Here is a 22,170-nt window from a genome sequence, read left to right as displayed (position 1 = left end):
AATTACAGTATTTCAGTTTTTAGAGAATGTCTCACTAGAATGAAGTGCTTACAGTCTTAATTCTTCTAGAAGCATGTATGTCTTTCATTTTACATGCATGGGAAAAAGACTAAATCTACTGATTCTATATAAGGCTTCAGTAGACTGAAGATATACCTCCAGCTGCCCTCCCTCTCCTCCCCCCCAGATCTAAGCACACTCAGAGGTTTGTAGGTTACTGCTGTGCATATTTTACACACTGAGTGTTGTCAGTAATCAGCATATGATTGCTAACCTTTCTTCAACAAAAATAAAGCAATGAAATAACCGTTAGTTCCCCTATAAAATGTCTCTAAAGCACAAACTGTACCTATCTCCAAACTTCAGTTGCTAAACATTTTGTTCTTGACTCGTGGGAGCATACATTATAGACCAAATCAGGCTAACGTTGAAATGTAAATGATGGTTGGTTCTCAAACAAGGAGATACTGTCATTTCAGATGTGCTAAATTAAACCTTTATTAACTTGTCATTTTCCATTTATCTAGAGAGAAGTAAATTCACATGGGGAGGCAAGATGATGTTTCTAATAATTTTATATTTTAGGTTCTTTCCTGACCCTTAAACTAAATAACCATTCAGTTTGCGAAATAGGCAAAAATAAAAGCTACTTTATAGCATCTCTTTCTCTCTTCCCCTCCTTGCAGTTTTTCCTGCTGGGATTCTACAGCCTCCATTCTTCAGCAAACACCAACCTCAAGCCCTGAACTTCGGAGGAATTGGGATGGTTATTGGGCATGAGATTACTCATGGCTTTGATGACAATGGTGAGAAGATAACTCAGAAAACATTCTTTCAGTTGCACTCATTACGTTATAAAAAATTAAAGTTACACACTGCTGTGACTGAAGGATCCATGCATACGTACCTGCTCAGTAACTATCTGGGACCCACACAGGCACGCTATAACCGTTCTGTTGAACATTTTGCAGTGAATGTTTCATGAACTTAGCGGGTCATTCAGGGTGTAAGAGGATTTTAAAAATGAATTGAGTCAATCACAATTCTCAGGAAAACCTTTTACTTTTACAGCATCATCACATCAGAAATACTGTCAGAACAAGCAGATATTCTGGCTTCTAAATGAAAATGAAATCTGAGAACTACATTCCTCATTCATTCATTCTGATGAAAGAGCTGCTGGTAGTGTCTTGAAAACAGGAGACTTTTTTTCCAACATAAACTTTTGAAATAAATTTACCTTATTATCTTTCTTTGATGCTATATAAAATAGTTTTGAGCAAAAACTTGTGATACCGTAAGCCAGTAAGTTCTTATACAAGGGTTTTCTTCAATTTGTTTTTGATGTTAATTAAGCTTGTGCACATAAGCATACAATAGAGCCCCAGTAATCTAGCAAATAAAAAGAATGCTTTAGCAAGAGAGCTGAGAACACCAACTCCAGAACTGTAATTCTATCTTTCTTCTGTTGTGGTAAAGTAATTAATTCTTTATGAACCTTAGTTTGTATAATCACATGGACACACAGAATAAACACCTTAGACACCTCAAAAGAAGGTAGTAAGTTTTGTTCTATGATGTCTGGGTAATCCAGTTTGAAATAAAACTGGACCTTACTGTCATAACTGAAGTCAGGGCTGCTGGCTGAACAACATACCGTAGAATAACAGAGAATAGAAGAAAGGAACACGGTAAGTTTTATCTGTACTCTTGTGCCAGAGGAGAATCAACATTTCTGATAAATCTCTAGCGCACAGTCCTAAATCAAAGGAGGAAAGAAGGGGAGGTGGCGTTACTCAAGCATTAAGAAGCAACAGGTGCTGCACTGGAAGAGCAGTTGCTGTGATTAACAAACTCTGGCTCAAAGCTATCCTTTTTCCTTGGATTTTTCACATAGGTAGGAATTTTGATAAAGATGGAAATATGTTTGACTGGTGGAGCAATTTCTCAGCCATGCATTTCAAGGAGCAGTCTCGCTGTATGGTTTATCAGTATGGAAACTACACGTGGGAGCTGGCTGGAGGACAAAATGTAAGTATGGTTCCTAGGAACAGGCATATTTAGGATCTTTTGGTTCTTTGGAGGAAATGGATATTGGAACAGCAAGCTCAAGGACTTGGTTCAAATTCTTCTAATCTATGGCTTTTACCCTATTAATTTTTTAATTTTAATTTCTTTGTCCTAGCACAAAGTCACTGCTACCTTCTGTTCCAGACATGACTTTCTATCTGTGCTTTATGACTGTGCTTCAGCTTGTGGTTCTTAGGGTTACTGATGTCACTGACTGTAGAGGAAACAAATGATTGTTCTTTTACAGGTCAGTGGAATAAGCACGTTAGGAGAAAACATTGCAGATAATGGAGGAGTCCGACAGGCTTATAAGGTAACTCTCAAATATACTGTGAGTTAATTTTACCCCTGAGATCCAGCAATGGGGTTGCTTCTTATAGCACAGACAATTTGACAACTGACATGTTACTGCCCTATTCTAAAACTTAAAGCCTCAGTTACATATCTGGAAGCTTATGGAGAACACCACCTAATTATCCCAGCCACAATTTGATGTACCACGATGCTTGATGCTGCATACTTTGGTCTCAGGTAAACAAGGGCTGTGTTCATAAATAGGCACAGTGTTAGGTAGGAAAAAGGTAAAGCGCCCTCCGTTTTCTAAAGCTTCTAATCTGAAAATGGCAGCTACAACTTCAAACAGCTTGTCACACAGCAACAGAGCACTAATTTCTTGGCAGTACCGTTTTGTGGTATTATGAAGCAGAGCAACTGTTTTTTTCCAGATTTCTCTCTCACACTTTTCATCTTTGATCTCAAAAGCGACACGTCAGGTAGGATGTGAAAAGAATACTTAGATGTACCGTCTCCTTCCTGAGAGGGATACAGAGCATATCTACCAAAGTATGTGTCTCTAAAATTCTAGCTCCTTTTGTTGCTTTCTTGGTTTTACGAGCTTTAGGAAGATAATGCACAGAAGTTTCTTCTACCTTGCTGCTATTTATTCTTCTAGTCAGTTGAATAAAAATGCAAGAATATTTAGTCTCAGAACTGCCTGCCTATTTCCAAGGTAAAAAGGTTGTGTCAGTCAGTCAGTCATTTTGAAAATAAGAGGAATGCAGCTGGTATTGCAGGGCACGACTTCCATGCTGTGGCTGAAAACCAACGTTGTTCAGCATGGTATTATCTGTTAAAAACACCATTGCATAATCACCCTATTTCTCCCGCTACATGAAGGGAAGACAGTGTCTAGCATCAGGTAATGCTGATGAACCATCTTCCAGGTTCACAAACCATCGTCACGAACAGGAGCACGGTATTTATCGGCCCAAAGGCTCTTTCCATGTAGAGCTCAGGTGTGAGCATGGAATGTTCTTTTCTAAGACTGATCCTAACAGATGTCATGGGAAAACTTTTCCTCGCCAGTGTTTTGAATATGGTAATAGTTAAGGGTGTTTATGGAAGAATATTCTGAGTTTTTAGAAATCTAAACTGACAATTCTGACTCTTGAGGATTACCATTAGAATTAACTACTTCGTTAAAGCGAATATTTACTTGGTTCTGAAAGGTATTACAAACGTGGAAGAGTGGTGTGGTATGACATAATGTCCTGCATACAGATCTTCAGAGGCTTTGGGGAGCTGGATGTATTTTTACCCTCAGCTCTACCTTTTATATTTTGTGTGCTTTGGAACTACCTCAGCATCTACGGGGATAAGGTAATAGAGCCTTTGAAATTAACCAGCATGAGGACACATTAACTTGTCTCCATTATGTCAACATAGCTAAAAAAAGAAAATTGGCCAATTAATGTGTAACAATAAGAGGTAATGGATTTAACATTGAGCAAGATTATTACCTGATATTTTATAAGCAGTTACCTGAAGACATAGAAATCATCAGCACAGAAGTGTGGAGAAGCCTTAACGCTTTATTTCCAGATTCAAAAATTCCAACAGAAAAAGTCAGACAAAACCTGGTGATTTTACTTCAAACTGCAGTCACAGGCATTCGGTCTGAGTTGCTTTATTGATCTAGTATCTGTCACCAGCTACACTTCAGCACGGTAGCTGTCACACGTTGTCAGGCTTGCTTTCTGAGACACAGCAGCAAACCAGCAGTCCATCAGAGCAGTAAAATGGTGTACACCACCTTGCTGAAGAAACTCAGAAGACAGCTCCAGGCATCTCCCTAAAGAACGCACAGAGCTTCTGGCCGGTAACAACTACTAATTTGAAACTCTTATTTCCATGTGAGAGTATGATATTTTTCCCTTTTTCATGAACAGCTTTCAGTTCAAAGGTTGCTTCAGAAGCTGAGTGCAAATTATCTTGGTGTATTTGTTTGTATAGAGAAGTCAACAGACTACTTACGACTTTTTTTCCCCCCATAAAATTAATCATTCTCTTGTATCAGAAAGATGAAAACTAGGAAAATACAGAACGGAAGACATGCTGGGTTCACATACATTGTGACTGAAATCTCCAGCCCTAAAGTAACGTTCAAAATACTCGTCATGTTTGAATAGGCCCTTCTCTGAACTGAATCTGTGATAATTTGTAGGCTTATTTAAAATGGCTGGAACGGGAAGGGAAGGAACCGAAGTTGCCTGGACTGAATCTGTCCCACAAACAGCTTTTCTTCCTCAACTTTGCCCAGGTAATAACCCTTGGATACCCACTACATGCTATGTGAAAGTATAAATTGTGTTAGTCTAGAGTTTAGGGAGAAAATCAGTCTTGAGTTCTGCTTGGAAAGCTGTTGTAGCTATTCTGCTTCCTCTGTAAAACATACTCCCAACTATATTGTCATAAATAGGATGGCTCTTAGGAAAAAGCTTTGAAAAACAGGGAGAAGGTATCGGAATTGAATTCCCTTTAATAGCGACCCACTAATTGTCAATTTTCCTTGTCTAGGTTTGGTGTGGTTCCTACAGACCAGAATATGCCAGCCAGTCAATAAAGACAGATGTTCACAGCCCTCTGAAATACAGGTGGGTTTATTTACTGATAGCGTCGCTTGGTTCAACGCCTTGCACCAATACAGCACAAAAGGAGAGAGCGGCTCATTGCTAGTAGCTGGCTGCTGACAGGCAAGATAAATGTAGGCTAACTTTCAGAAGTCCTGCCATAGTAGGACACTACTGAAGAGTACATTCCTTTACTTAGCCTGGTGAGTTTGCCAACTTATACAGAATACTTGTTGTAACACTTAATTAGCTGCATGAGCTGTGTTGTTCTTGCAGAGCTGGTGCCTCATGCTCTGAGACTGTAACTGGGTTATCTGACTGTAAATCACATCACGGACATAGCTTTCTGTTTTCCAGAGCAATGGGCTCCGTGCACTGCATCTGTGTAAATAAGTTCCTTCTCTTTGTTCAGGGTGATGGGGTCTCTGCAGAACTTTGAAGCCTTCTCAGAGGTGTTCCACTGTAAAAAAGGCACATCCATGCATCCTGCAGAGAAATGCAGAGTTTGGTAACCAAAGGAATACTGGCAAGAATGACAGATACTCTGGTGACACAGTGAACAGTTTTTGCCAATGACGTGCCTGATGTTTTCCTGTTCAGTCACAGCCAAGGCCAATGGTGCAGCTACTGTAGTTTGAATCAAGGAAACTACAGCACTCAAGCTCTCACGGTTCCACTGGGAAGCGCGCAAGAATCTCAGTGACTGAGGGGCTGTGCTGAAAGCCACAGTATGCTCCAGAACAGCCATGACTGTTTGAAATGACATCCTGACTGTTACTAAGATACCACATCAGGGTTACAAAGACTAATTCTTAAAAATAAAAGACAAACCAACAAGCAACTACAGATCTATTTTTCAGAAAGGAACAATACTTTTAATATGTCCTACAACTGCGCCTTCTGAGATTCAGCAAACCTGTTTGAGGTGTTTCACTGAACTGTTTTCTAGTATTCCAATTCAGTTTCTGGTGCATTCTTCCCAAGTTCAGGTTAGAGCTAGTTGAAATTCTCATGTTATCTGTCTACTTGCACTTTGATTACTGCTTTGATGTAAGAGATTGCTATTTGTCTTGATATGTTACAAAATGAGCTGTATGTTAAAACGCCTGTCAGCTGCTGACTTAATGCAGAACTGCACTCTTCTATTTGAGTTTTTCTGCTCCAAAGAGCAACTGTATCATGACCTTAAAGTGAGGTATTACTAGATAGAAAGATCAACTTTTAGGAGTCAAAATTCTGTTGTTACGGATAAAACTACAGGGTCTTTTCCTTCAAAGATATATTTTAAAAGATGCTTATTCTTGTAGAAGTGTATAAAATTATTTTGGGCAAATAATTGAATGGAAACAATTAAGTAGTTCTTAATCCCAAGCCTGTTCATTTTGCCATAGTCTATTTTTCAGTATTTACACTTGAAAATGTGACAAATGTTAAATTTTAATTAAAACAAAATCACAGTAGCCAATTCAGCAAGGATTTTGCTATAGAAACATTAGGTTGGCTTTCTTAAGTAACTTTTCTAATATGATGATACTATTTTAAACTGCCAACACTTAGTAGTGCATTTTAAATACTCTTCCAGCAAATGCTTTTCTTTCTAGCACAGAAATCGCTGGAAAGCAAGATAGTAACTGCCAGTACTTAGCTTATGAAGTGCCAAATCACACTGCTCATTCACTTCACTTATTTTGTTTGCACACCACTAACAAGAGGTTTGATCACCTAAACAACAGGGAAGGAAGTGAAAATCACTTAAGAGAAAAAGCTTTGCCCAACAGAGATGACCCATTGAAGTATTCTGGCCTATTTGACAATAAGAGCTGGCTAGATCACTGAATGAAGCCCTCTAAAATTTTTTTGTGAATGTTTTATCTGCTACAGTGAAATCAAGTTGTAGATAAATTGCAGCTTTTACTGTAGCTGGGAATATATAGTTCAATGGCATCTTACTTCTATCTTCAAAGTAATCTTAGAAGATTACTTTGTCAGAGAATCAGTGCTACCTCAGGGATTAACCACTCATCTGTGCCCTTCAAAGTGTGAGAGTTCAGTATAGAAGAGAGAATAAGTACTTACATAGGGTTGAGTTGCAGGTTTATTCCTTTAATCTCTCTTCAAAAGATTAAGAACAGACTGTTCAGCACCCACCACTAAAGTTGCCTACTGCAAACAAGTATTACACAAAGCACAGAATTTGGCTTTCACCTCAGCTAATAGAGGAAAATTGTTTCACATCTAATTCGCTTCTGTGCTGCACCTCAGATGACTACATACACAGGCCTCTTCAAGGAAACACAGCCTAAATTGCATTTGGTTTTATGTTAAAGCTGTGTCTATTAACTGGGGAGAATTGCACTTGGGCCCTTTCCAAAACAAACAAAAAAAATTGTTATTCTACACCAGGATTAAGCTCACTTAAATGGCTCGAAAGCTCTCAAAGGAAACCTTTACAGAACCGGGCACGTATTCCTCTACCTAGGAAAAATGGGATCAGCTCTGCAGCAAAACACCTCTGTGAGCAGAGTTTTTCCAATAGGGTGAAGTATTTTCTGCAGGAGCTTCCAATTTCTGCCCAGTTACGTTTATTTGACCCCTATCTTAGACGTTGCTTGGTGTCCTTTAGCAGAAAGGATGCAAGTTAAAGCTAGGAAATAACAGACTGTCCACAAATAAGCAGCTGGCTTAGACATTAATGAAGTTTCAGTTCAAATTGACTTATCTGCTGGCTTCTGACTCCATCCAGAACTAGAACCGTGCCGTGAGACTGGAGAAGTAGCAGGAGACTCTTGGGATTCTAATGTCCTAAAAGGCTTTCTGCGTATTACATTACTTTATGCCGGCCATCATTATGGAGGTAAGAGGCCAGCATACCAACCGGCTAGTGAGAATTCTGACGACTAAGTCCTGCATGACAACAGTGCTTCAAGGTGCTTGCAACTAGATGTTGAAAGCAAGCCTAATTTCCATTTTGTTTTTTATCCACTGCAACAACAACAACAACAACAAAGTAGTTTTGCTCTTGAATTATCCAAATGCTCTCGGCCCACATCTTGTTAAAACTGTCATACAGACTAGGTTTGCATTTGCTTCTGGATTGGATTATGCATGTAATAGGCTAGGAACTTTATTGTTTCTGAGGTGTTACCTATATAGCTACCAACACGACCTAAAGTCCTCTGTAGAATGACATGCTGTCCAAGCTTTGTCCTGGCCATTAAGTGAGGTTAACCTTTCTTACCACATCTAAAACTGATTCTTACTGATAGATCATTTGACTACTGTTTCCTATTTGAAGAAGTTTAATTTATTTTAGCATTAAATGACTGGTCACAAGATAGTCAAGTGCTCTGACAAATCAGCTTTTGTAACTTGATTATTTGTGTATGGTGGCAGGCAAAATAAACTGTATTTAACTGCATTTTGTCTATCTTCACTTACTCAGATTTTCCACGCCATGCTGCATGCTCATAGTAAAGCTAAATTTCTTTTTCAGGCAATAAAAAGGTTTCCCTTGTGTATCTAACACCTTCACATGGCTCTTCCAGTAAGCTACGATGGCCAAAGTGCGTTTCTTTCCTCTGTCCTCGTGTACCTTTAAGAGCCTGCTGTTCACAGTGCATCAGGACTCTCCAAGAAAAGCATCCTGGCCTTGAGATGCCTTCAGTTTTTGCCCCCTGCATACCACAGTACTAGACACCCATTTTCCCAGTTTGTTCTGAGAGAAAGGAGTTCTCCCTAGGGCTCTAAAGGGAGCCCTGCTATGCTCTGAACATTATGTTCCTTTTGCCAGCTTCTGTTCAGAGCTGAACAATAACAGTTAGGTCTAGATTAATCTGGCAAATACAGATTTCATAACAGGTTTTGGTAGTTTACTTATCATCATGAAAACGTTTTTATTCTAGGGTTATTACAAAGAGAGTGACATTTTAGATACTACACTGAGCAGTAATTTGTCTGCTAAGTCACTGGTAACTGTACCTCTGGATAACATGCAATTGGAATACTTCTTAAGGGACAGTACGGAGAAGCAAATCTGAGGAAGAACTTGAAAAGCTTTTGATGTAAAATCCAAGAGACAATATATGGAAATAAACAAAACCAACACACACAAAACCAACACGTTCTGTTAATTGCCAACACAAACAATATCACAAACTCAAGGACAATCTGGCACGGTATCTTGATGCATATTTACGTACTCGTGTTTGCAGTGGTGCAGCTAACATACAGGACTACTAATGCACGAAGACAAGTTTACCACACATTGGCAGTAAGAGAACAGAGTCCTCGTGGCTTCATTTTTGCTTCGTTTTTTCATGCTTTTTTCATTATCTGGTGACCTCCCGTCTGCACTGTAAGAAACACAAGAGCAATGGTGATGGCTGGGGAGCAGTTTATATACCCCAGCATGTTCCCAACCTGCTGGAAAGGTCCCTTACTCACACAAGACAATTCAGAGTTATGCACAAGAACAAAACCACGCAGTTACAAAGAAGAGTCTGCCAAAGTTGTGACCAGTAATACCGTGCTATAAACAGTTTTAACTGGACTATCAGAGCTATAAGTATGCTACAGATATTACAGCGGTATTAACTTAGGTACTATATCATTACTAGAAATGGTCCTGGGGCTGGTCAGATTTGCATATAATCCTTGTCTGAAAGCACAAGCTATTGTCCTTTGTTACTGCACTCACAGGGCAGTTCTGGCCTAGAGAACTGTTTTATATTCATTCACCTAAGTCTTAGCAGAGGGACTGTGAAACTGTCTGATACCCGACTGCTAGGCAGTCGTTGCCTACTGCTGGGAAACTCAGGCAAGTGACAACAGTATATATATGCCAAGCAAGGGAAACAGCACACAACCGTGCAGAGGTCAGGTGGAGGAGGTTCACACGGCTGACAATTTAATTACTCTGCAAAATCATTAAGCTCTGGAGATGTGCCATTAGAAGTTCTGGCACATGCAACTGCTAAAGGGATAATTAAAATGTGCCTGGGAGGTTTTATTCCAAGTTATTATTACAGCACATGGAAGTTACTTGATTTTTTTCTTCTAAGTTTATTATGCCTCCCACCTGCAGAAGAATCTTTCCATCTGTTGCTTTCTGCCTTTGCCAGCACAGCCCAAGTGCATAAGCTACAACCACCCATTACAGCCCCACACGTGCCCTCTTATTTCACCCCTATTGCAGTCATAAATCCTCTCTGCAGTTACAGCCCCTACATCACGATAGCTACCAGTGGCCTCGATGACACGAGAAGAGATACAAGCTCAGAGTAAGTTGCTGCTCTGCAGCAGGTTGCCTTTCTGAAGCCTGGTCAGACTTCGGTGCTTAGTGGCTCACAGAGCAACTTGGCTGCAAGGGGGCATCTCGCTGTCCTAGGGGCACCCCGTCACCAGGGGGGTCCCCGCGGGTGGGTTTGATGGTAGCCCGGCTGCCCCAGGGCACCACACAAATTGGCAGGGGGCTCTGGCACTTGGCAGACTGAGGGTTCGAGTTTTTCCAAAACTGAAACACACACAAAAAGCTAGGACCCCAGCCACACAGCAGCCTGAAGGGGGAAAATAAAAAAGCATTCATAAAATTAAATATTGCGCCTACACACAGAGGTATTTAGACAGATACAAGAAACTCCTGCACCTTGTGGTGCAGGAACCTTTTGTTCATTTGTTTTCTGCCCCGGAGACATTCTTACAGATAGCAAATTTGGCTCTTATTTCATTTCCCCAGGGCCCCAGTAGTTACTGCAAAGCAAAAGCGTTTCCCTTACTCACCTCTGTGCAGCATACTCCACTGAGACTGCAGCAACGGTGTCTTCTCTGAGAACAGTGTGTTGAACAAGTCCCACCTGCAGAGGAATAACACCCCAAATCACCTCAAACTGTGGGGCCCACACCTGCCTCTTACAAGAGTATTTGAGAAGTCCATGGTCAACACAGTAAATCAAAAGGGTTTATAATTTTGTGAGGCAAAGCGGACATAACTAAAACAACAAATTTACTATTTTGAGTTACATCTTAAGAAACAGAAGAAGAAGCTAGAAAGAAGAAACTTTTTGTAGTGTGAGCCAGACCTCAGCCAAGGTTTTTCAAATCAAAACCAGACAGTGAAAGGGCACTCTTCCAAGGGGGAAAAAAAAAGTTCCTTTGTAGGGTACACCCTATTCTCCCATGGACACTTGCAAAGATTTAGTGCTCATACTAAGAAACTGATTCTTCTGCCTCTCAAATTAAGCATCTTGGTTAACCTAAGAAAACTTGCCTTCTCCATAGGAAAAGCAGCAGTGACTTTTGTTGAATTTTTTTTTGACTGTTCCATTCCCACCTCTCAGGTCTCAGGAAGCAAATGCATGTGTGAGTAAGCATCTAAGAACTGCAGATAGCCTTCCTTGTTTAGAAAGCTGCTGCTCAAGTCCAACAAGCTGCTATTTTCCCCCTCTAAGTTTGGAGAGCATTGCTGCAGCAGTTTCAACAACTTCTCCTAATCTGAAGCCTGGCATACCACAGTGTTTTGGACAGATAAGTCTGAACACACGACTGAGGTAGTGTCTGGCTGGCAGTCTTGAGACAAGGTTGGGAAAAAAAAAGTTATCGTTCACACAACGGTTTTACAGAGCATAAGCAGCAGGGTGTGAGCCAGCAAGAGCAAGGAGCCAGCACACAGAGACCTGACCAAGTAACTCGTGGTGCTCCTACCCGAGGTTTCGCGCTTCCCTCAGCAGCTGTAGAGCTGTGATGACTTTTCAGGTATTTTCAAAGGAATGTAGTCACCCGGGGAGCTCAGTGCACGACCATCTTTTTCCTCTACCTGCACAAATAAATAATGCATTTTGCATTAGTTAAGAAAGAAACTATCCCAAAACCAAAGTCTACAATATTTTTTAAAGGAACGCCCAACAACCCGGAGCTTTCGCTACTGAAACAGGGCTTACGCACGCCAGGAAGTAACAAGATGCATGTTCAACCTGCAGAGCTTTCAGATGGATTTTACCCCACGCGTTGTGCCCTACCAAAACCAACAAAGCCTGCCAGCCACTCACACACCGTACTACTTCTGTCATTTACAGTTGCTTCCAGGCTACACTGCCTGTAAGATCTGTTTGTGTCTGTCCTCAGAGACTTGGGTGAACAGCCCCCAGCCCAGCCCCTAGCCCCTCCACAGCACCTCAACCATGAGAGTGAACAAATACACATAACGGGGCAGAAATCAGAAGCTCCTGCAGAAAATACTGAATGAAAAATTCTGTTCACAGAGGCGTTTTGCTGCAGAGCTGATTTTGTTTTACATTCCTGGGTATTTAAGCATCACAGAGGTTCTGTTACACACCCAGGAAAAGCAGATTCCCTTCTGATGTTTTCCAGGAGAGGAGAAGGAACCCTTTCCTGCTCCCATGCTGCCACCTGGCGACAAAGCAGGCTCCAACTCCTACAACAGACCAAAAGTCGCATCAAACATCAGCAAGATTTTTCAAACTCCAGTACATGAAACCCACACCCGCTGTAGATGTCACCCACACCGCTTCTGTGGCACTTTTTGCACTTCAGCTGATTCCCAACACGAGCTCTCTGTATGTGCCTAGGAAATAAGGTGCTGGGGACGACAGGGAAGAGGAAGCACAGGAAATTCCTGTCTTACATTAGTCATCCCCAGCTGCTGGTCGCCAAACAATGTCTGGGCTGGAGGACACAGTTCTTTGCAAAAACAAAGCAACAGTTGCTGCCTGAAGGCTGTGACGAATCCCTCCTCCAGGTGACAGCGCTGACCAAGTGCTACTCAGCTCCTCTCCGGGCAGTTCTCCGACTTCTTGCCATTTGGGGCTTTGGTTTCAAAGTTTGTTCACGAGAGCTTTTGACTAAGCGATGGACGTGACCCTTCATACGTGTGCATTGCAGAACAAGCAGGAATAAACAACTGGCAGGTTTTACAGCCGGCCACGTGGCTTTGGTGGAAAACATCAAACGTCCAACCCCATGAAGCATAAGCCAGCTTCCAAAGAATTAATTCAGAGGGAAAAAAAAAAAAAAGGAAAAAAAATTGTCCACCCAGTGAGTGTTTCTATGTATTTTTTTTGTGATGTATTCAGTAAGTCATACACATTTCGCGTGGGCATCTCATAAGCAAAACCCTTCAGTGTAACTGGAAGCACTGCTAGAAAAAATACACTCTCTAAATGTGCTTTATGCCTTACCCTAGTCTTCTGTCCACATACAAGCAATCACAGCATCATATAGAGAGAAGCTGGAAGGTGGAAGAGATTTTCCAGCACTGGCTGACACTGATGACTAAAACGAAACAAAGTCATGTGAAACACACCCAGGGGAAGGTGGTTTTACAGGAGCTGTGCCCTCTGGTGGCTAAAAATTAAATACTTACAAACTTTTCAAGGGCTTTCCCTTGATAAAATTGTTGGCTGACACGATGAGGGGTTCCTAGCTGAAACATCCCGTGTTCACATGCAAGCTGCAGAACTCCCACATCTGTTTTACCTGTTTTTAATGCTTTGCACCTAAATATGAGCTTGCACAAAGGCAGCTCGCTGCCATGGTCGGGCTGTTGTCACAATTATTAGGAAAGAAGAAACCCCGGTGACCCCGTGCCTCCTCCAGAGCTGCTTACCGATGTGGGGAGGGATCTGCTCCCCTCGCTGGGTCCTCTCACCCGAATCCAGGTCCTGCCTTTTACAGCTCCCAGACCGCCACCAAGCGTTACCAGCACAGCGTCACTGCTAGGCAAGGAAGCAAGCTCATGGCAAAACAAAAATGACAAAGCACAACAAAAGCTCTCTCTGAGCTCTCAGAGAAGAAATGACAGGAAGGCATTAGAGGGTGCCCAGCACTGCAGTGACTGAGGCTGCTTCCTCTCAATGCCAGGTGAAAGAAATCAGGTGAAAGGAGGACTCGGATCCCAGCTGCTGCCCATGGGGCCACCCGACGGGCAGGCGGGAGGCTTTACCACCCAGGTGAGGAGGTTGTGGGCGGCTGGGAGGCACAGTGCCTAGGGAGGAGCTCTGTGTGATTCAGCCAGGACAACGTGTGAGCAGCACCTGCTTACCTCAGGGGGTTCAAGGTGTAAAGGTGATGGAGTCATGAGAATATAGACAGTAGACAAGAATGTAAGCTCCTTTTCACTTTACAGGAAGGCCCACTTCTTTGGAAGGCTGACATTGTGGTGTTTTCAGGGGGCCGCACATCCCACAGAGACAGGACCCAGCCAGAAGTTGCACACAAATGCATTTTATTGCTCTCTACAAACCCAGAGACGCATACACAGTATGCACGCGCGCCATAGGGCTGTCCCAATAGTGGGAGAAACACCATCCACCATGAATTACACCACTTAGTACAGACAGCAATCATTATTATAATGAAAATGATAGAAAAAGCATAGCTTACACCCAAAATGTATAACATTGACCAATCAAGCTTCTTATCTACCACTTTTCTTTAACATAAAGCAGTAACGCACTCTTTTCCTAAATCGAAAAAAGCAGCAGAACAGTAGAAATATTCCACATAGTTTCCTGCCTCCTGTTCATCCATCACACTTTATATACTAGGACTATCAGAGGGTCAATAGAGAGAAATCCAAGGCAGAACAAAGCCACCTGTGATGCAGGACAAGTTATAAACAAACAGGGGGAAATGACATTTAACCAAGTGTGGGTGAACAGAAGGGTGGTACATTTATCCTCCAGCATGACTGAGCAAACAGGCGCTGCTAGTCAAGCCAGAGCAAAGCCGACGGCTCATACACGTCATATTAGAGAAATCTCTCCTACAGCAATTCTCGTCCGTCACAACTGTGACATCTACAAAACGCCCTCCTTCAGTCTGAAGACATTGGCCCCTGACCGGGCAACGCGCTGGGTGCTGTGCCACCAGCACCCACAGCTTCAGTGCCACTCAGCAGAATGCCTCAACTTTTGCCAAAGGCTCCCGTGAAAGTCAGAAGTCTGCCATTCTTTTCAAACAGAAATAAAATACACGGGGAAAACATATTCCCTACTGGAGAGAGGATCAGAGCTGGACTACCAGATGCAGTCAGATCCTTCCTCTGGACTCTAAAGGCAAAGGTCCGTGGAGCGAGGACTCCCCTGACTACCAGGGCCTCCAGAGAGTACCGGCGTCTTTTGGAGATGCTTGCTTCAGGGCGCTGGGCTTGCCGGGGGAAAAGGCGACCTCTGGAGCTGCTGCCTGGCTCTTCTGGAAGTGACTTAAGAGCTTGCTCTGTGTCTCAGTTCGGACTTTATGAAGAGAGAGGAAATGGAAAGCTTCTTGCAAACACCTAGAGTAGCCCTCTCTGAAGTCAAACTGAGAGCTTTTATGGAAGGATGCTACAGCTAGAAGAGAAAAGAGGGAGGGGAAAGAAAGAGAAGTTTAAAGCAGTTGTTCATGGCTAGAGATTCATAAAACTGTAACAGCTTTATAGTAAGCTAGAGACTGAAGTAAACTTGATACTCACTCTTCAGCTGCAGCTGGCTCTGCTGTTTCAGGTAGCTGACGGTCATCTCCAGGATGTCGGCTTTCTCCAGCTTGGAGTTGGGCTGGTGCCTCTGGAACTCCTTCTCCAGGAGCAGTTTCAGCTGCTCGATGCTGCTGTTAATCCGGTCTCGGCGCATTTTCTCCACCACCGGCTTCCTGAGCTGTAAAAAGCAAAGGAAAAGAGACCCACGGTTAGATCTCTCTGCCACCTCACGCTGTTCCCAAACAACCTGGGCCAGTTTCTCAGCTGCTGTAACTTGCTACGAGAACAGCTGAGAGCGTGGCTCCGAGCTGCCTTGCTGCGGCTGGACTTACTTTGTTTTTCTCCTTTGGCGTCAGCAGGTTGTCGGGCTCCAGGAACACAGCGCTGGGAGCCATCCGTCCCGAGGGGAGGGAAGGTCTCAGAGTGGGAGTCCGGGAGAAACGTGGTGCTGGAAGCTGCCTCTGCCCCCTATTTATACCCCGCAGCCTCCCCGAGAGCCTGTGGGTCTGCGGCTCGGCGGAGTTTCCCACACTGCGGGGCCAATCAGAGAAATGGGCAGCACAAAGGGAGAAGCTGCTGTTCCTGCATGCTCGGCTGGCAGTGAATAGCCCGGGGATAATGACCTTCTCCCAGATGAGCAGGTGGGGAGTGCGTGGGGCGTGAAAGAGCGGGATCCGAATCACGTCTCAGAAGCTGGGAAAGAGCCGGGGCAGAGGCTGCTGAGCACCGCTGCACATCGGCGGCGTTCCCCGCACGCCGGGGCGCGGAGGCCGGTGGCAGGACCCCGAGAGCTCCGTGCAGGTCCCTCCGGGGACGCTCCGAGGCACACGCGTACACGTGCGTGGATGCACACGCACACATGAGTGGTTTCTGTAAGCCCCTCTGCCTTGTTCTCACTGCAAGGCACTCGGTTGTGCTGCTCTAGGTGAGTGCGGCAGCCGCTTTGCACAAGTGAAATAGAAAACTGCTTTTCTGGCTTGCCTCACTGCACAGCAATACATCTAACTGTACATACACGCCGTTATCCAAAAAGTTCCTATTTTGACCTTTGGTCTCTTTCCTCAAGATCTCAGGCACCTCTTTGGAACGCTCTCAAGCCCTGCAGCAGGCACGTGATGTTGCTGTCTCCAAACACCTGCACGATCAATCCGAGAGGAGGAAGATCTGAGCCTGGGGCTCAGGTCAGCCTCACGTGCTGCCTTCGCACTTCTTCCCCAAAGCTTGTTTTGCTCTAAGTACTTTATTTCATCTATGCACAGAACAAATTGTTAGAAATCAAGTTGCTGACTCCTCGTTGTTTTGCAGGGGGTCGGTTTCTGTACTGAGATGCAGCCTCTGCTCCAGCAGTGCCTGCAGCTGGGGGTGTTAACGGTGCTGCTCTCTGCGTCCCATACACACCCCCGGAGATTCACGCTGCAAAACTCAAACCAGATCTGCCTGCACCTATCCTGCCCCCTGCCCATGCGAGTGCTGCTTGCTTTTACAAGCTGCAGCCACACGAACAGCTGGAGAAGGGAACAGCAGCAGCGTGTTCCCTGCATCCCCTACACCCATGACCTGGAGAAAGCTGCCAGCAGTGTGTGTGTCAGAGCCGTGCTGGTCCCAGATTCACTCCCCGTGTGCTCTGAGACCCCATCGGTGCAGCTCACCTTCCTGTGAGCTTCGGCACCCCCTCTGCAAGAACCAATACAGGAGTGGTAATTGTCAGATAAAGTCCGTAAAGTAATGCTGGGGTTTGGTTGGGGGTCTCTTAATGAAATGGAAAAGGTTCTAAGTAAATCCTGTTTGTGCTTACATTAATTTATGTGTGGTCATCTATATACTGATAGATTTTAACGTGAATGCACACACACATGCCTACGTTTCTCTCTCACCCTGCAACTTACTTATTTCTAGGTCCAGGTAAGGCTTCAGTGCCCTCCTCCAGGCTCTGCTGCTCCGTCCCCATTGTGCTGCTGCTGAATAGGCTCCCTTCGTGCCGTACAGAGCAGCAGCTGTTGGGCTCCGAGGCTTTTATGTCAAGTTGTGGGAAAGTTTTTGTGACACCATTTCACATGTTCTCCTCAAAGCTGGTGGATTATCTCTGAGCCCATGTAATGCCACCCCTGAAACCAATCTTCCCCTCTGTGCATCCCTCTTGGGGAGATTCCCTGAAACAGAAACTCCTGAGCAGTAACTCATTGCTCAAGCTCATTAATCAAGCGCACGAAGAAGAAATGTGGCAACGCCAAAATCGGCAGGGTCCGCTGGCAACTTTGCTAGGGACAATTTCTGTTTCCCAGACTAACTCGCTAGGAAGCAGCTTGAAGTCCTAATTTCCCCTTGCAGCGCAGGTTTTAGTCTAACAAAGGCGTTACAAGTGTCAGATGCCTTCCCTGTCTCAGCTTTCCTAGCAGCTCAGCTCCCCACATGTGGCCAGTCCGAAGGCAAGCAGCAACGAGGAGATGGCTGTGCCAGCGCCTCGCCAGATCGCAGGGCAGCAGCGGTCATGCCCTTGGCACAAGAGGGGCCAGTGCTCCAAGTTCCTTCCCCATTAGGATCCAGACTGACCCGAAGCCTGCCGCTGAGCAGGCTGAATGCTTATTTAAATCTCCTGCAGCCTTGAGAAATTCACTTTACCACAAAGGCTGGCGGCCCTGTATCTTTAGAGATACAAGATCTCCCCCCAGGTGGTCCCATGGAGGTTCCTACATCCTTGCTCTGTGTCACACGTTGATTTTAAAGTATCTCAAATAAAAGCATATATTTAAAATAGCTTTTACTTTTCTCTGTAGTTTCACAGGCTGTGAGGGGTGAAATCAGCCAATTACTGACCATCTTGGAAGAGTAACTCAAATGAGATGCCCGGTTACCCAAAATGGATGCTCTGCTTCTGCTTTGGTTGGAAATCCCGAAGAAAAACAGTAATAGAAATCACCCCTGGTATAAAGTTAATTGAGCCTGTGGACGTTGCATTAAGGGTAATGAATTCTGAATTACCCACATCTACTATGGTCCCATAGAGAATATTGGACAGAAAAGTTACTAGGATCCCGAGGTGCTGGGTCTGGGTGTTTGAAATAGGGCCTTAGCAAGAGCCTTCCCCCCGAAACTCAGCCAGATGTTAGCTCTGTAGGACGACCTAAGGATGCTGCTGCTTCCCCAGGTCTGGAGGGCCGCTCCTTGCCCCCGTTGCCTCTCTCCTGCTCCGTGCTGCCCAGATGGCCTTTTGGGAGCAGGGTTTCCCACTGAACACAATGCAGAGGCAAGCAGCGTTGCTAATGCGGTTTGTAGCCAGGCACACTTCCTTTGTGGCGGGCATGAATGCAGTTAAGAAATGGTGTGGGAAACTCCAAGGTACGCCAACTTCCCCGGCCGTATGTCAGGGGCATTGGGAACGCCAAGGAGCCGGGGAGCAACGCCCCAGAGAACCGGGAGGACAAAATGTAGGGGGCTCAGCTAAGTGCTCCGTCCTACAGACCACACCGAGGTGGAAAATAAAACGGGTCCCGTCCTAACAGCCCTGTGTGGGTGGAGGTCCTCGCTGGAGCCAGCAGGCACTCCGGCCTCCGGGGAGCAGGCTGCTACTTCTGGCCTGCAGGGTCTGTACCTCCAGGGCTGCTTTCGGGTCTCTGGGTACACAAATCACCTCTACAGGGGGATTTATCCAAATTTTCCCCTGCCAAATACCGGTACCAGAATCTTGTTATTATTACCAGCACCAGTTACTGTTTCCCATTTCTTTCCTTTAAACACCACAGCAGCATTAACGAAGAGAAGAGCTTCCCTGCAGTATTACTGGTATAAAATCCGAGCTAATTTTCTTAAAAGCCAAGCCCAGCTCCTGCAGCTCCTGGCCAACACCTGAGCACGCCTCGGGGCCGAGGGGCAGTTCCCTGGCCCACCTGTAACGAGCCCGCCCAGCAGGCAGGCACCAACCCCTCAGGAACAGGAGGCTGGGTGAGCGTACAGGGGCCATACACAGCTATCACCACATCCTCACGGTCCATAAAAGAGTCACTTTTTGTCCTTAGCACTGTGCATAGAGATGGGAGAATCCCACCACCAGGTGCGGTGACGCTGCCTGCCCTGGGGGTGTTCCAGAGCTGGGCGTTTCCACCTTTGTTCAGGGAAAGCCCGCGGGCTGGCACGTGGAGCTAGGGGTCCGTGCCCTGCCATATCCCTACCCGTGACGTGCTCTGATGTTTGCCGTCGTGTTTGGGCAGGCCAGGTTTTGGTAAAAACCAGCAAGACAGAGGACTGAGCAGTACTGGAAAGGGGCAGCGTGCCTGTGACATGGCAGCAGAGGCTTGGTGTCCACCGGGGACCCCGTGGATGGTCCCAGCAAAACAAAACCGCGTTACTCTTCAGGGCAAAGCTGAACTGTGGCAATGCCTCACCTGCAGCAGGATCCCCAGGCTGGCAGGGGGGAATCCACCCTGTAATGACACCCTACGGGTACGTTACAACAAGCAGCAGGTCAGAGTAACACACCGGGGCAGTTCAGGACCGGACAAGCTTCTCGATTTCCAACAGTTTGCACGAGCTCGGGAGAAGCTCAGCTGATAGCAAGGGTCTGTGTTTCCAGGGACATATTAAACAAACCTGGGGAATTAAAGAAGCAGAACAGAGTATGTGGCTCAGGGGCCTTGGTGTGGGCTGACATCCGCTCTGCTGCCTTCAGTGGGGCAATTTTCTTTGGCCTCGCTGGTGGAAGAGCAAGGATTCTGCTCCTGCAGCTCGTTCCTCTGCCGTTTCCTCCTGTCCCTGCTTCACGCTGCTGTTGGCAGTCCCCTCTTCGAGCCTGGCACGATTTCAGTTTCCCTGCATAGCTTCCTTAACCTCTTTCCTTTTCCTCAGGCATCACGCAGGTTTCTATAATCTGATTTTTCGTTCTGTCACTCTTGTTCCCTCCGTGTCACAGGCAGATGTGGCCTGAGCACAGGAGTGTCTTACAGCCCCTCAGACCATGTGAGTTTGGAGTCCCTTCCAGTTTCCCACACTGCTCCCCTATTCACTGCATTCAGGCGGAGGATAAAGGAAGTGTGCCATGCTACAAGCTGAATTAGAAATGGTGTTTGACTTCCCTTTGTACTTCACAGAAACCTTGCTCTGGGTAGACCATCTGCATAGCACTCACTGCAGAGAAAACCATTGATCAAGGCCTGTCAGCCCAGCTGGGGGAACTTGGGAAAGTAATTCCTTGTGCCACTTCACTTCTTTAGGGCTTAACATCTGGCTGGAGGGGGAGGCGACAGTTGATGGTTTAACAGTCGTGCTTCCTTTCAAGTTTGGGATGCTGTTTTGATCCCCTATAAGCCTTTCTGAAATCCTGTTTTTAATAACATGGAAAGCATCCAGAAGACCAGGAATAATGCACTGGCTTTGCATTTTCAAAGTGCTTTACAAATACCAGCTAATGAATTCTCAGCAACCTCCTCTGCAAGATGAGGATGTATTATTAGCGATGTTTTACAAAGGAAGAAAATGAGGCAGAAAGGGGGAACCCAATATTTCAAACAGCCTCGTGGTTGCAGTGCTTCTATACCCAAGCGGTCCATTCGGGACTTTTGCAAAGATGCTCAGCGCTCACTTTTGTTTTAATTAGCTTTGTCAGCTCTGAAAAGCAGCCAACTCACCAGCATGGGGGAGAACTTGGATTACCTGCCCGGACCACACTTGGAGTCGTGCCTCTCCTAGATGAGCAGACGCAAAAATTCTCCTTTGCACTCAGGTTCAGCAGTGGGTTTCGAGAACGGTGTTCAGCACAATTTTTTCAAGTCCATGAACTGGCTGAAAAGGAAGATGCACTCAAATGCTCCATCAGGAAATACTTGATAACCTCATCAAAAGAAATGAACTTGATCTCTTGGAAAAGTAAACCAAGACTTAGTTTGTTTATTCTTGCTCCTGGGGACCCACCAAGCCTCAGCGTTAAGCTGCAGCTGTCCCTAGTCCTTGTGCAGGTCTGGCTGTCAGCACCACCCAGCGCCAGTCAGCTGCCTCCCAGCACTCACAGTTCTGGGACTGGGGCTCCTGGGAGGAGAGGATGTGGTGTTCCCTGAATTACACCAACTCTGTCAGAAGCTGAAATGAGTTTATAAGGGAATTTCAGGCCCTAGACACTGAGGCTGGTTAAAACCAGGGCTTAGAAATGAGAAAGGATCCACGCTGCTTTAGCTAACAGTTTCCCCCCGAGAACCTAGTGCTGCAAACGCTCGTAGGCACGCTTCATGCTGCCAGCTACCCAGGTGATCTTCTGGGGGTCGTGGTCCTACTCACCGCCTCTCTACGCTGTTTTGTTTAGAGCTGGGCTCTGTTTGTTGCACCACGTTCCCTTGACACTGACATCTGACAACGTGCCTTGCCTGGGGCATGATGGTGAGGGCATCCAACCCTGCCTTACCACGTGCCATGTGAGTTCCTGCGTGTGTCCCTCTGCTAGTCCTCTGCCCAGCTCTGCACCAGGTCATCTCACTCCTGAACCCCCCCCTTGCCAGGCAGATCCATCCTCATTCTGCTGCCAGCTCAGCCCACCTTGCCTGCCACACCAAGTGGGCCTCGGGACCAGACCCAGAAACCACCCTCCCAATCCTAAAGCTGCTCCTCTGAAATATTCTCTCTGCAGGAGAACTCCTCCTCCCCAAAACGTTTGGCAAGGCCGCCTGCTAAGTCCTGTAAGTTTATCACGAGCTATGTGATACTTACGGCCTTCAGTAGGAACTCATGTCAAAAAGGTTTGTT

General features: G+C 45.4%; 2 protein-coding genes across 14 annotated transcripts in view; one reads left to right on the top strand and one right to left on the bottom strand.

Moving 5' to 3' along the window:
- The window catches only part of MMEL1 (membrane metalloendopeptidase like 1), a 29,436-nt gene extending 21,039 nt beyond the window's left edge, over nucleotides 1–8,397 (top strand). For 2 of the 3 annotated variants that reach the window (XM_013194740.3, XM_013194738.3), the window contains exons 18-23: nucleotides 687–806; nucleotides 1,898–2,031; nucleotides 2,318–2,383; nucleotides 4,574–4,669; nucleotides 4,927–5,003; nucleotides 5,392–8,397. In XM_013194740.3, the coding sequence (XP_013050194.1) occupies nucleotides 687–806; nucleotides 1,898–2,031; nucleotides 2,318–2,383; nucleotides 4,574–4,669; nucleotides 4,927–5,003; nucleotides 5,392–5,491 (593 nt within the window). In that variant the 3' untranslated portion in view covers nucleotides 5,492–8,397. Of the gene's footprint in view, nucleotides 1–686; nucleotides 807–1,071; nucleotides 1,751–1,897; nucleotides 2,032–2,317; nucleotides 2,384–4,573; nucleotides 4,670–4,926; nucleotides 5,004–5,391 lie in introns of those variants that run through there. The other variant, XM_048067511.2, reaches the window with a different exon arrangement.
- Nucleotides 8,391–22,170, bottom strand: part of LOC106044620 (transcription factor HES-5-like) — a 26,558-nt gene continuing 12,778 nt past the window's right edge. For 4 of the 11 annotated variants that reach the window (XM_066982244.1, XM_066982243.1, XM_048067553.2 and 1 more), the window contains 2 exons: nucleotides 15,445–15,625; nucleotides 14,197–15,322 (listed from right to left, as the gene is read on the bottom strand). In XM_066982244.1, coding sequence (XP_066838345.1) covers nucleotides 15,081–15,322; nucleotides 15,445–15,625 — 423 coding nt within the window. In that variant the 3' untranslated portion in view covers nucleotides 14,197–15,080. Of the gene's footprint in view, nucleotides 9,332–10,757; nucleotides 10,832–11,678; nucleotides 11,791–12,309; nucleotides 12,409–14,196; nucleotides 15,323–15,444; nucleotides 15,626–15,779; nucleotides 21,220–22,170 lie in introns of those variants that run through there. The other 7 variants (XR_010826373.1, XR_010826374.1, XR_010826375.1 and 4 more) reach the window with 7 other exon arrangements.

Source organism: Anser cygnoides, chromosome 23 (assembly GCF_040182565.1).
Source record: "Anser cygnoides isolate HZ-2024a breed goose chromosome 23, Taihu_goose_T2T_genome, whole genome shotgun sequence".
Classification (NCBI taxonomy): Eukaryota; Metazoa; Chordata; class Aves; order Anseriformes; family Anatidae; genus Anser; species Anser cygnoides.
Note: the sequence above shows the minus strand (reverse complement) of the source record. Positions and strands in the feature narration are given on the sequence as shown.